Source organism: Eleutherodactylus coqui, chromosome 5, assembly GCF_035609145.1.
Source record: "Eleutherodactylus coqui strain aEleCoq1 chromosome 5, aEleCoq1.hap1, whole genome shotgun sequence".
NCBI lineage: Eukaryota > Metazoa > Chordata > Amphibia > Anura > Eleutherodactylidae > Eleutherodactylus > Eleutherodactylus coqui.
The window spans coordinates 90,617,509-90,630,457 of NC_089841.1; the positions used below are offsets into that span (position 1 = coordinate 90,617,509).

Below are 12,949 nucleotides of genomic sequence, written 5' to 3' on the forward strand. Positions count from 1 at the left end.
ATCATACATTTTGCCCCCTGACAAGTAGCCAACAGCTCATCAGAGTACTATAGATTGGAAGGTAAGAAGCTTCTCACAGCTGATGCCTCCGGCTTTGTGACTGATGAACGTGATTGGTCTCTCCAAGATGCATGTTATGCAGTTATTTCTGTGCTTGCATCAGGAATTAACCCTTTCCAATCCACTGTCTGATGTCTAAAGACATTCTGATTGAAGGCTGTACAGCTCCGATGTTGGAAGACGTCCGGCAGGGTATTCTTACTGTAGATTACTGGCCGCTCTGTTGTCAGGGGCCTCTCCAGCATGTCGCATACCGCAGTACTGGCTCTAGCCAGCAGATGGTGCCGTTGTATAATGGTAGAAAGAGAGAGCCCCCAAGGAAACCCTGAATCTAAAATTGGATTGCAAAGGGTTAAGAGGTAATGTGGAAGTGCACACTGCTTCTTGGTTTCTTGTGAAAAACCTCTTTGGGCCGGTTTTACACCGGTGAGAAAATGGTGCTATCTTTGAGAGTTAGAGAAAACACGGAATTCTGAAACCCATGCTTTTCAACAGCTTCATTCCCATCTGCGATGTTTCCTATCATGCAATGTTGCGAGATTTGGAAATCACTGCATGCCCTATCTTTCTGCGTTTTGCAGGGCTGTTTTTACCTCGCGCATGTTGCCCTACGGAGCCTTTGCTGCATCGCATCACAACGCACAAACTTGCGATGTGGTTTTAACATTAGCAACTCCTATTCTCTATCGTTTGAGAAAATCGCAAGCGGCAGCAATGCAAGTTTATTTTCAGGAAAAAGCATTGCTGACACTCAAACTTTTCCTAAGCACATATGTGATTTTCTCGCAGCGATATCTCACTCGCCTATGTGAAACTAGCCTTAACAGAATAAGGCTGCCTGTTCACGGGTGTTGCGATAGCCCGCGATGGATCTCTGCCGCGGGAGCCGCCGCCTGGGAGCAGGAGCCAGCAGACGGATCTGCGCTGTCAGCCTATCTGACAAATGGGCTCATCGCGGAGAATTGCGGCAATTCGCAGCATGCTGCGATTTGCCCGCTGCGAGCGGAGAATCGCTAGGATTCTACGCTTGTGGACGGGGGGGTGGGGGGGGGGGGTGCGCTCTTTCCATAGCAACGCTATGGAAAGCATGCATTGCGTTTCCCGCAGCTGGATTATCGCTGTGGGGAACGCAATGAAAAAACGCTCATGGACAGGCAGCCTAACCCTCCTATTGCCTGTCCAGAGTTGTGCTCTGACAGTAGGAAAAGTGCAATACTGGTTTCAGGCAATAGTCTTAGTGCAGCGGATAGCTGCTTGTAATAGGTAGTAGCTAACCTCTGCACAGTAAGGCTAAAGGTTTTTTTGGGGGTTTTTTTTTTGCCACTTATTGAAAAAATAACGAACTGGCTAACGAACACAGAATTTGCTTTATAGTTGGTGTATTCATGATTGCTAATAAACCATTAAGGAACATAGGAAAAAGATAAATGTTGTATTAAGGCCCTTTTATACTGCCAGATGAATTGGAGCAAGCGTACGACAAGCAGTGAAGTAGCGACCGTATATCGTTCACTTGGCATGCAATTACATTGGGCAATAACTATTTTGGTCAGTTTCAGCCGTCCATTGATCAGAGCCACACGTTTCTAGTCGGCAATCGCTACACCCCTGTTTACATCAAAGGATTGTCTGCAGAGCAACAATTTTTAGGGCTGCTTGAAAGATTAGATCAGCTAGTAGCTAACGATTTATCACTGATCATTCGGTTGCTGTAAGTGTTTGACTTAATGATTATTCACATGATAATTGTGCCATGGGAAAGGCCCTTTGTGCCTAGTGCAGGTCCTGGGACATGTATGCTGCCCTGGGTGTATATGGCACACGTGTGTTCAGTGAATCGCTGTGCCATGCACCGTCCCCTCAGGCGCAGGGCATACCGCAATGTATGTTTTCTACTTAGACTGCTCCATCTCTAATATTCCTTTTATCTGACGCCGGGATCTAATTTCCGTGTATGACAGACTGCGTTATTCCATGCTCTCATATCGTATCTGTTCTTGCAGCTTGAAATAATGACTAACCTGGCAACTGAAACCAACATCTCCACTCTGCTCCGCGAGTTCCAGGTATGTATTTTAGTGCATTATTGTCCTATAGTCATGCTATAGTGTGTGCAGCAGAGCTGCTAGCCAGATGGAAGAAATGCTTCGCTGTCCACTATGATGTGATGGCTTATCTGTCACATGGCAAAACTATATACATTAGGGAACCTATAATATTTTTATTTTATGTTGATTTCCTAATCTGGTAGAAATGGCTATATGGGAACTAATTGTTTTATTGCCTTAAACCATTATGGTATCATTTCTTACATGATTTGCCCCTGGCAGGGAAGCGGGGACGCTGCAGTTTTTAAAATCTGCACAGTCACTAAAAATTGGATAAGCCTCTGAGCAACAAAATGTGAGAAGTGACTGAGTAATAGAAGGGAATTCCTATGAATATGCCATGAAAGACTGGATCTTGACTAACTGCATTAATTATACCCCAAAATGGTTGCTACAAAAGCTACCCCTCTTCCCCTAAAATACGGTCTCATACAGCTACATTGAGAAAACCTGATGGGATTGGAGAGGAGACGATTGTTCCTGTTTTGTTTTTTTTGTTTTTTTAAGGGGGTTATCGCATTTGTAGCTGTTTTGCTGCTTATATTGTGCAGGGACGTGGGTTGGTACCTCAGGCCGCATCCCATTTACATCAATACCAAATCGGGCCACTGCACAATGTGTGGAGCTTCCTTCTTGCAGCAAAACAGCTGGAAGTGGGACAACAACTTTAAAGCATACCTAACTTTTCAGGTGACTTTTCAGAATAGGCTACCGTTTGTATATGAGGTATAACAATCGATCTGACCATTATATAAGTTGTATCCTGCATTTATCACCACTTTTCCTCCTGCAGGCCTTATCTGTTATTTTCAGTTGTCTCTAAGCTTTTGGGAGGAACCTGCTGTTATGCTATCTTCTATACACTGTGCACATAGACTTTACATTCTGTAAGGGTATATTCACACGGGGAAATGTTGTGGCATACACAACATTTCTGCAACATCACAAGACAAATTGCGGATTGTGAATCTGATTTCAACCTGCACATAATGCTCCGAATACAGAGTGCTGCCAGCACCGAGAGCGCAGTGTGCAGAGTCACCTTGCAACCTTTACTGAGTGCCGCCATCTTTCCCCTTCCGCATCACATGACCAGTGGCCACGGTACTCCAGTAGTGGATGTCAGGTGACAGTGTGCTCTGCACTCTTGTTGCTAAGCCCACAGTATTTCGAGATGAGAGCAGTGCTATGTGCAGGATGAAATCCATTGTGAGCCGCTGCTGAATCAGAATCAAAATCCGCTCTTTTTGATGTAGTTTTTGATCTAGATATGCAGTTGATTTATCACTGTGAAAGATCTAAAGCCTTTCTGCAACATCTTAATGTAACATAGTATGTAACATAGTAACATAGTATGTAAGGCCGAATGAAGACATTGTCCATCTAGTCCAGCCTGTCTATCCTACTGTGTTGATCCAGAGGAAGGCAAAAAACCCCAAGGCCAGAAGCCAATTAGCCCTTTTGGGGGAAAAATTCCTTCCCGACTCCCTAATGGCAATCAGACTGTTCCCTGGATCAACCCCTAATAGTTCCTACCTGCCTGTATACCAGGATTGACACTTAACCTAATATTTATATCCTGTAATATACTTCTTCTCCAGAAAGACATCAAGTCCCCTTTTAAACTCCTCTATCGATTTTGCCATCACCACTTCCTCCGGTAGAGAGTTCCACAGTCTAACTGCTCTTACAGTAAAGAACCCCTTTCTATGTTGGTGATGAAACCTACTTTCCTCTAATCGTAGCGGATGTCCTCTTGTTACCTTTGTGGTCCTGGGTGTAAACAGATCACGGGAGAGATCCATGTGTTGTCCCCTCATGTACTTATACATGGTTATTTGGTCACCTCTTAACCTTCTTTTTTCTAGAGTAAATAGTCCCAATTTGGATAGCCTCTCTGGGTATTCCAGTCCCGTCATTCCATGTATTAGTTTAGTTGCCCTTCTTTGAACCCCTTCAAGCACTGTGACATCTTTCCTGAGCACCGGTGTCCAGAATTGTACGCAGTACTCCATGTGAGGCCTGACAAGTGCCTTATATAATGGAAGGATAATGTTCTCGTCCTTCGCCCCTATACCTCTTTTAATGCACCCCAAGACTTTATTTGCCTTTGCAGCAGCTGACTGGCATTGGTTACTCCAGTTTAGTCTATTATCCACTAATACCCCTAGATCCTTTTCCATATCACTTTTCCCCAGCGGTACCCCATTAAGTGAATATTTGTGACATCCGTTCCTCCTGCCCATGTGCATAGTCTTACATTTTTCAACATTGAACTTCACTTGCCATTTTTCTGCCCAAGCCCCCATCTTATCCAGGTCCGTTTGTAGCCGCACATTGTCCTCCGTTGCATTAATTATATTGTATAATTTTGTGTCATCTGCAAATATTGATATTTTGCTGTGCAGCCCCTCTATCAGGTCATTAATAAATATGTTGAACAGAGTGGGGCCTAATACTGAACCCTGTGGCACCCCGCTAGCGACTGTGGTCCAAGCAGAGTACGAACCATTTATTACCACCCTCTGCTTTCTATCTCTGAGCCAATTTTTTACCCACTTACACATGTTTTCACCCAATCCGAGCTGCCTCATTTTGTATATTAGCCTATTATGTGGCACGGTGTCAAAGGCTTTAGAGAAGTCCAGATATACAAGATCAATAGATTCTCCCTGGTCCAGCTTAGAGCTTACTTCATCGTAGAAACTGATCAGATTTGTCTGACATGAGCGACCCTTCATGAATCCATGCTGGTGAGGAGTTATTCCCTTAATCTCCTTGAGGTACTCATCGATGGCGTCTCTTAGAATCCCCTCGAAAATTTTTCCCGTTACTGAAGTGAGACTTACTGGCCTGTAGTTACCAGGCTCACTTTTGCTCCCTTTTTTGTAAATTGGAACCAAGTTGGCAATGCGCCAGTCCAATGGTACTACTCCGGTCTTGATAGTGTCTAGAAATATTAGGTATAGCGGCCTAGCTATCTCGTCACTTAGTTCCTTTAGTATCCTTGGGTGTAATCCATCTGGGCCCGGTGATTTATCAATTTTAGTTTTCTTTAGACGCTTCCGCACCTCCTCCTGCGTTAGGTATGAGATATTTTGTGAGGGGTTCGTTTTATTCCCCTGCATCTCGTGTGGCATTTCCTTTTCTTTGGTGAACACACTTGAGAAGAAGCTGTTTAGTAGATTTGCTTTCCCTTCGTCATCATCAATGATTTCTCCTGCATTGTTTTTTAAAGGGCCAGCGCTCTCCCTGCAAATCCTTTTGCTGTTTATGTAGTTGAAAAATAGCTTCGGGTTGTTTCTGCTCTCTTTTGCGATCCGTCTTTCTGCTTCCTCCTTGGCAGTTTTGATCGTATCTTTGCATATTTTGTTTTTTTCCCTGTATGATTTTAGCGCTTCTTCGCTGCCTTCTTGCTTTAGTAGTTTGAACGCTTTCTTCTTTTCGTTTATTGTCCCTCGTACCGTCTTGTCGAGCCACATTGGTTTCCTTTTAGCTGAGTTTCTTTTATTTTTAAAGGGAATGAACTGCTCACATGAGGTGATTAGGATCCTTTTGAACTTTTCCCATTTTTCCTCCGTACTGATATTTTTGAGGATGTTGTCCCAATTAATGTTACCGATAGTAGTTCTAAGCTCATCAAATTTTGCTTTACTAAAGTTTAGTTTCTTTGTCGCTCCCTGATGAGGCTTCCTATTGATTGACAGCTGGAAGTTGATTATATTGTGGTCGCTGTTCCCCAAGTGCCCCTCAACCTGCACCCCCCTTATACGTTCCGGTTTGTTAGTTAGTACTAGGTCCAGAATGGCCCTCCCTCTTGTTGGTTCCTGCACAAGTTGGTTCAGGTAATTGTCTTTAATTACTCTCAAGAACTTATCACCCCTGTGAGATTTGCAGGTTTCGTTCTCCCATGTTATATCTGGGTAATTAAAGTCCCCCATGATAATTACTTCGTTTCGTTTTGACACCTCTTCTATCTGCCTTAGTAGTAAGTCTTCAGTTTCTTCTGTTGCTTTTGGTGGTCGATAGAAGACCCCTATCAGGATTTTGTTATTTTTTCCTCCCTGTATTTCTACCCACAGAGATTCCACCTGTTCGTCTCCTACCCCTATATCCTCCCGTAGCCTCGGCTTCAAGTTCGATTTGACGTACAGACATACCCCTCCCCCTTTCTGGTTCCTTCGGTCTCTTCTGAAGAGACTGTACCCCTGCAAATTCACCGCCCAATCGCACTTATCATCAAGCCATGTTTCAGTAATTCCGACTATGTCATAACTTTCATCAGTCATTCTTGCTTCAAGCTCGCCCACTTTACCGATCAGACTTCGTGCATTCGTGATCATACAATTTATATCATTTTTTTTGTTTTTTAAATTTGTTTTGTTGCTATTCGTACTTATGGCTGATCTATCAGTTCTAACTGTACTAACCCCACCCCCTGCTCGTCCCCCATTCCCTTTGCTTGGACCCAGATCGCTAATTACACTGGCTACCCCACTATTTCTCATTTTGCCCTCCCCCCCCAGTCCCTAGTTTAAACACTCCTCCAGCCTTCTAGCCATCTTTTCCCCCAGCACAGCTGCACCCTCCCCATTTAGATGCAGCCCGTCCCTACGGTAGAGCCTGTAGCCGACCGCAAAGTCAGCCCAGTTCTCCAGGAACCCAAATCCCTCCTTCTTACACCAACTCCAACACCAATGTGCCCTAACACACAGGCATAACTTTTTATCATGGAGGACACTAGAGAAGTACTGTGTGGTGGTGATAGGATTCCAGCTGTTGCAATTAACTTAATATTAGCAGCAGTAACATTTCCGTGAGTCTTTGCTTTTTCGGCAGCTCACTTCCCCACACTCTCCTCTCCATAGACTTCTATGGACAGCATGAGTCTTACTTCACTTTCTGTTCTCCGTCTTATTGCTGTTACTAGAGACAGACTCCAAGTGCCAACTGGCAGTGGACAACAAATTAGAAGAGTGGGAGACACCTAGTGGCCATCACTTAAACATCTCGCTGCTGTAGAAAAAACAATCTATTTTGCTCTAATGGGTAGTCTTGCGCTAAACACATCTGTTCTATGACTTGCCCCCAAACCGGCTGCCCGCTGATGTCTCAGCTTGCTGCCTGAAAGTGATATGAGGCACACTGCTAGTGGCTGTCAAGGGGAAATGTGAAGGAGGGCTCTGAGCGGAAGTCGGACCAATGTTCAAGAGCACCAGTGTAAGAGTTGGGACAGCTGGGAGGGGGAAATGATGTGCAGGACAGGAAATGGCTGGGAGGAGGGGGAAATGATATGCAGAACTACAGATGGCTTAGAGGGGGAGATGTGCAGAACTGTGGATGACTGAGGGGGAGGTAGATGATGTGCTGAACTATTAATGGCTTGGGGGGATGATGTACAGAACTATGGATGGCTTGGGGGGATGATGTACAGAACTATGGATGGCTTGGGGGGGGGGATGATGTACAGAACTATGGATGGCTTGGGGGGGATGATGTACAGAATTATGGATGGCTTGGGGGGGATGATGTACAGAATTATGGATGGCTTGGGGGGGGATGATGTACAGAATTATGGATGGCTTGGGGGGGATGATGTACAGAATTATGGATGGCTTGGGGGGGATGATGTACAGAATTATGGATGGCTTGGGGGGGATAATGTACAGAACTATGGATGGCTTGGGGGGGGGATGATGTACAGAACTATGGATGGCTTGGGGGGGGGGATGATGTACAGAACTATGGATGGCTTGGGGGGGGGATGATGTACAGAACTATGGATGGCTTGGGGGGGGGGATGATGTACAGAACTATGGATGGCTTGGGGGGGGATGATGTACAGAACTATGGATGGCTTGGGGGGGGGATGATGTACAGAACTATGGATGGCTTGGGGGGGGGATGATGTACAGAACTATGGATGGCTTGGGGGGGGATGATGTACAGAACTATGGATGGCTTGGGGGGGATGATGTACAGAACTATGGATGGCTTGGGGGGGATGATGTACAGAACTATGGATGGCTTGGGGGGGATGATGTACAGAACTATGGATGGCTTGGGGGGGATGATGTACAGAACTATGGATGGCTTGGGGGGGATGATGTGCAGAACTATGGATGGCTTGGAGGGGGGGATGATGTGAAGAACTATGGATGGCTTGGAGGGGGGGATGATGTGAAGAACTATGGATGGCTTGAAGGGATGGATGATGTGAAGAACTATGGATGGCTTGGAGGGGGGGATGATGTGCAGAACTATGGATGGCTTGGAGGGGGGGATGATGTGCAGAACTATGGATGGCTTGAAGGGGGGGGGGATGTGCAGAACTATGGATGGCTTGGAGGGGGGGGATAATGTGCAGAACTATGGATGGCTTGGAGGGGGGGATAATGTGCAGAACTATGGATGGCTTGGAGGGGGGGGATGATGTGCAGAACTATGGATGGCTTGGAGGGGGGGATGATGTGCAGAACTATGGATGGCTTGGAGGGGGGGGGATGATGTGCAGAACTATGGATGGCTTGGAGGGGGGGGGGGATGATGTGCAGAACTATGGATGGCTTGGAGGGGGGGGGTGATGTGCAGAACTATGGATGGCTTGGAGGGGGGGATGATGAAGTTTCGATTTTTAAAGGGGTGTACCTGGCTATAGTTCATATGACTTGGGGGGGAAGGGTGGGGCGTTGACTCTGAATGGGATTATACTGCAGGGGGAGCTCTGGATGTGTTTACTAGGTTGTGGCACTGTACTTGTGCACTCTTTGTTACGAGTCCACAAGTACTAGAGGGAGTTGCTGTTTTGCTGCCAAACGAGGCATGCAGTTACATCTCAGGCAGATATACAAATGATTAGAGTTGTGCTGTGATGATATGAACAGTCTTGCCACCTGAGGCCCTGAAAGGGGTTCCAATCTTGGCCTATAAAAGGCTCTCGGAGGCTCCTTGTGTGTAGTGACCTCATCTTCTGCTTGTGTAGAGCTTGTTGACCCCTAGACGCCTCTACGATGTAGAGAAGAGATTTTGCCCAGTTAACAGAGTTTGAGAGGGGAGCATTATTGGAATGCGAGACGCTGGATGGAAGTTTCGATTATTGCCCACCACCTGGGCCGTTCTGACCATATCATAAGGCGATATTGAGACCAGTGGATACTCGGGACATCCTTGATGGACCACCAGTAGAACGAATAGTCTGATCGTCCAACAAGCACGAGCAGCTCCAACGGTTTCATTGTCCGCCATTCAGACAAGTGTCACCATCGTTACAGGCCCCTGTGTGTCAATCGATACCATTTCCAGGCACTTGGCTGAAGGTGATTTTGGTTTTGATGCCTATTAAGTGTACTGGCTAGGTGCACGAAATGTGATGTGAGGTCTCCCATTGAAAACAATGGGAGAAACTCTACGATCCTCCACGTCGGCTGACAGCCACGGCAGGAGGGTCACTTCTTCCCCGAAATGATGTGAGGGTATTTGGACATAAAAATTCCTCACATATCTGCGAATTTCACATGGTGGAGAATGCGATATGGTGGTGGGATTCACGGCCCCATATCGCGCTCGCCCGTGTGAAGTTAGCCTTAATGTGACTGGTAGTACAGCTGACAGATCCTCTTTAGCCCCCTGAGTTGTCGTCTTTAATAAATACTTGTATTTTCCATGAAATACCATTTATTGTCACAGCTCTACAATATGCCTTTCCTTTGTTGTTCCTCCTGGAAAGTGACAACTGGGGTTTGGCTGCTGTCAGTTCTTACTGGACAGTGCCAAAATGGATTGGGGTTTTGCCCCGTGGACAAGTGGAATGGTAATTCCTATTTGTTGTACAGTTCCAGGAGAAACCACAGAGGAATATCATGATCCACAGTTCAGAAGTGCACTTGCTCCAGTAGTGTGCTTTATGGGCAATACGAGTATTTAATAAAATACCGTATATACTCCAGTATAAGCCGAGTTTTTCAGCACATCTTTTCGATCATTTCACAGCCATTCAGTGAATGATCTCACTGAATGGCTGTGATTGGTTTATCGAGCGCTGGCTGTGTTTGGCTGGCGTTTGATCCAACCACAGCGCTTCCTCACACAGCGCTGACGGCGGGGGAATACAAAACTGAGCCAGGGAGATGACCGCAGAGAGAAGTCTGAAGCAGCTTGCCACACCGCCGGGGAGAGCATCGTGCCGAGGACACAGACGCCGGCTGGGAGGTAAGTATTGCTTTTTTTTGTTTGTTTGTTTTTTAAAACCTAGTATAGTTTTTTGTGGTAAAACTTATTGACTCGGCTTATACTCAGGTCGGCTAATACTCGATAGGTATGTCAGGAGAGATGGCAGGTGCTCTTCAACTGGACACATCACTTCATCTTATAACATATCTTCAATAGTTAACTCCTTTTCATAACTTGATGCGGTGTAAACCACCTCCTGGTAAATCCCATGATCTGTGTAATATTCCGAGTAGACCCTGACTTGGGAATCATATGAGTAGTGCTGGCCATGGGTGGGATTGAGGATTAATGGGATGCTTTCTTTATGGGGTTTTACTCTCCAGCTGTGTCCTCTGATCATCCGATGGGCAATGTGCAGAATCCATTGCCTGTGTAAGAGCACGCTAGTGAAATATTTAAGCTCTTCGTATTACCACTGGCACATTCAGTAAATGATATGTTGCCTCTCGCCGGACACCTCTCTTTATATTTTGCTCTTGAAGACGACACCTTTGGGAGCTGAAATTGGGTTGTAATAAAGTTGCACATTGGAATGTTTCACCAGTGTGTCCTTATGTGGAGACAATGGCCTATTATGGGACTGGTAAGTGGAACGCTCTCGTCGCTGCACTATGAATAACCTGCTCAATAAGAGTTAAGGGTTTAGTAGGGTTTTGTCTTGTATGAGGCCTGGCTATATAAATATAAAATTCCAGCCGCAAATAGAAAAACTGCAGTTTTTTTCTTGCTTTATATTTGTGCAGAAATGTCCTAATCCTCTTTATTTTGAGTTTAGATGTTGGATTGCATTAACCCCTTCGTACAATCCTGTGTTAATGTCCCATGTGCACAAGGTTAATATGGAGTGGACTCTGGCGCTAAGCCTGCTACATATGCCAATGGGAATGGTTGTAAAATGGAGCTGGTTAATCCTTTAGATGCCATGTACAGCAGTGACTGCAGAATTTAAGCGAAATAGAGATTTAATTTTTTACTACTTAGGGTTTTTTTTTTTAATTTCCCAGAAGTTGTGGAATGTTTATGAACTATTGATGGTCTAGCGTTATAACAGGGCATCGGGTCAGGGGTGGTCCATCTCCCTCGATCCCCGCTGATCAGCTGTTTTCTGGGATGTGCACTTTTGCACTGAGCTGATCTCTGCAGGAAGTAGACAGCTTTGTTCTCGCTGCAGTGGTCAGGCTTAGTATTCCAAGCAAAGCTCCCATTGAAGTGAATGGGAAAATTGGCTTGCACTTTGAAGCCCGGCTGATGTAGTGAAAATGGAGCAGTCTACTTCCTACAAAAATCAGTTCGGTGGATGAGCAGAAAGACCAGGCGAACAGCTGATTAGCAAGGATCCCTGGCGGTGGCCCCCTGCTGATCAGCTATTGATGATCTATTCTGAGCATATCAATAGTTCAGTCATGGACAACCCCTTCAATATAATTGGTATTGCTATGTTCATAAAGGTCTAATCTATTAAAATATCATAAGGCCTATTGAATCGGACACTGATTTATAGTGAAGCCAACTTCCAATAGGTGGTGCTGTGGGGATACTTTTCCATTAGCTGTTTAGGCGTTCAGTTCATCTTCATGTGGGATGTTGTAATATAAGGATTCTACATCCATTGTGGCCAGGATGATGCCATCGGGGAGGGTTTACAGTTTGTTCAGTAGGTCTGTGGTGTCCTGCAAGTAGCTGGTTGTGTTTCTCACTAGTGGTTTGAGGATGCCTTCGACCCATCCTGAGATTCCTTTAGTGAGGGTTCCCACACTTGAGATAATTGGCCTCCCTGGGATGCCAGCTTTGGGTAGTTTTGGAAGCCTATAGAATGTTCCAACCCTGGGATCCTCCAGTATCAAGTCCAGAAGTTTTGTGGAGCCCACAGACAGACTTGATGACCCTTCTCAATTCCCTCACATATTTGTGAGTCCGGTCTTGATCCAGTTTGGTGTAGTATATGGTGTCTGTCAGCTGTCTGTCTGCTTCTTTCTTGTAGTGCGATGTATTCATGAGGACTATAGCACCACCCTTATCTGTTGCAGTATTCCTTTAAGTGCAAACCAATCACATCCATGTCTGTGCCTTGTCATAAGTGTGTATAAATATGCATGCCTCTTCGGATCTATTTCATTTAAGCCTGAAGAAGAACCCTGCATTTGTTCGGAAGCTCGCATTAGCATCATGTATTTTTGTTTAGCCATTAAAAGGTATCATATCTACAAGATTACTTGGTTTCTCTCACTGGGAACAATCACGTTCTGTTTACTTTTGTGAGACATGACCAAAAGTTCATGGTGTTGACTTGACCTTCAGATTCTCCAGATCCCTAATCGAGCACCTGTCAAATGTGTTTGAGAAATCAGTCCAGTCAATGGAGGTCCCACCTCATAACCTCCAAGACTTAGACAACCTGTCACCTCTTCTGATGTCTGTTTTAGTAAATGTTCATATTCCACTGGAACTAACAATTCTGGAGCATCTTTTTTCATAACTCTTTTGTTTTATTCCTCTGTTTATTCCTCCAAGAAATTTATGAATAAGTGTCAGTACAGACGGCCGACCGGTTC

At 45.3% G+C, this 12,949-nt stretch overlaps 1 protein-coding gene across 2 annotated transcripts in view; it reads left to right on the forward strand.

The window, feature by feature from the left end:
* Positions 1 to 12,949, forward strand: part of AP3B1 (adaptor related protein complex 3 subunit beta 1) — a 230,603-nt gene that overhangs the window by 89,101 nt on the left and 128,553 nt on the right. For both annotated transcript variants that reach the window (XM_066602845.1, XM_066602844.1), the window contains exon 12: positions 2,064 to 2,126. In XM_066602845.1, coding sequence (XP_066458942.1) covers positions 2,064 to 2,126 — 63 coding nt within the window. The remainder of the gene's footprint in view (positions 1 to 2,063; positions 2,127 to 12,949) is intronic.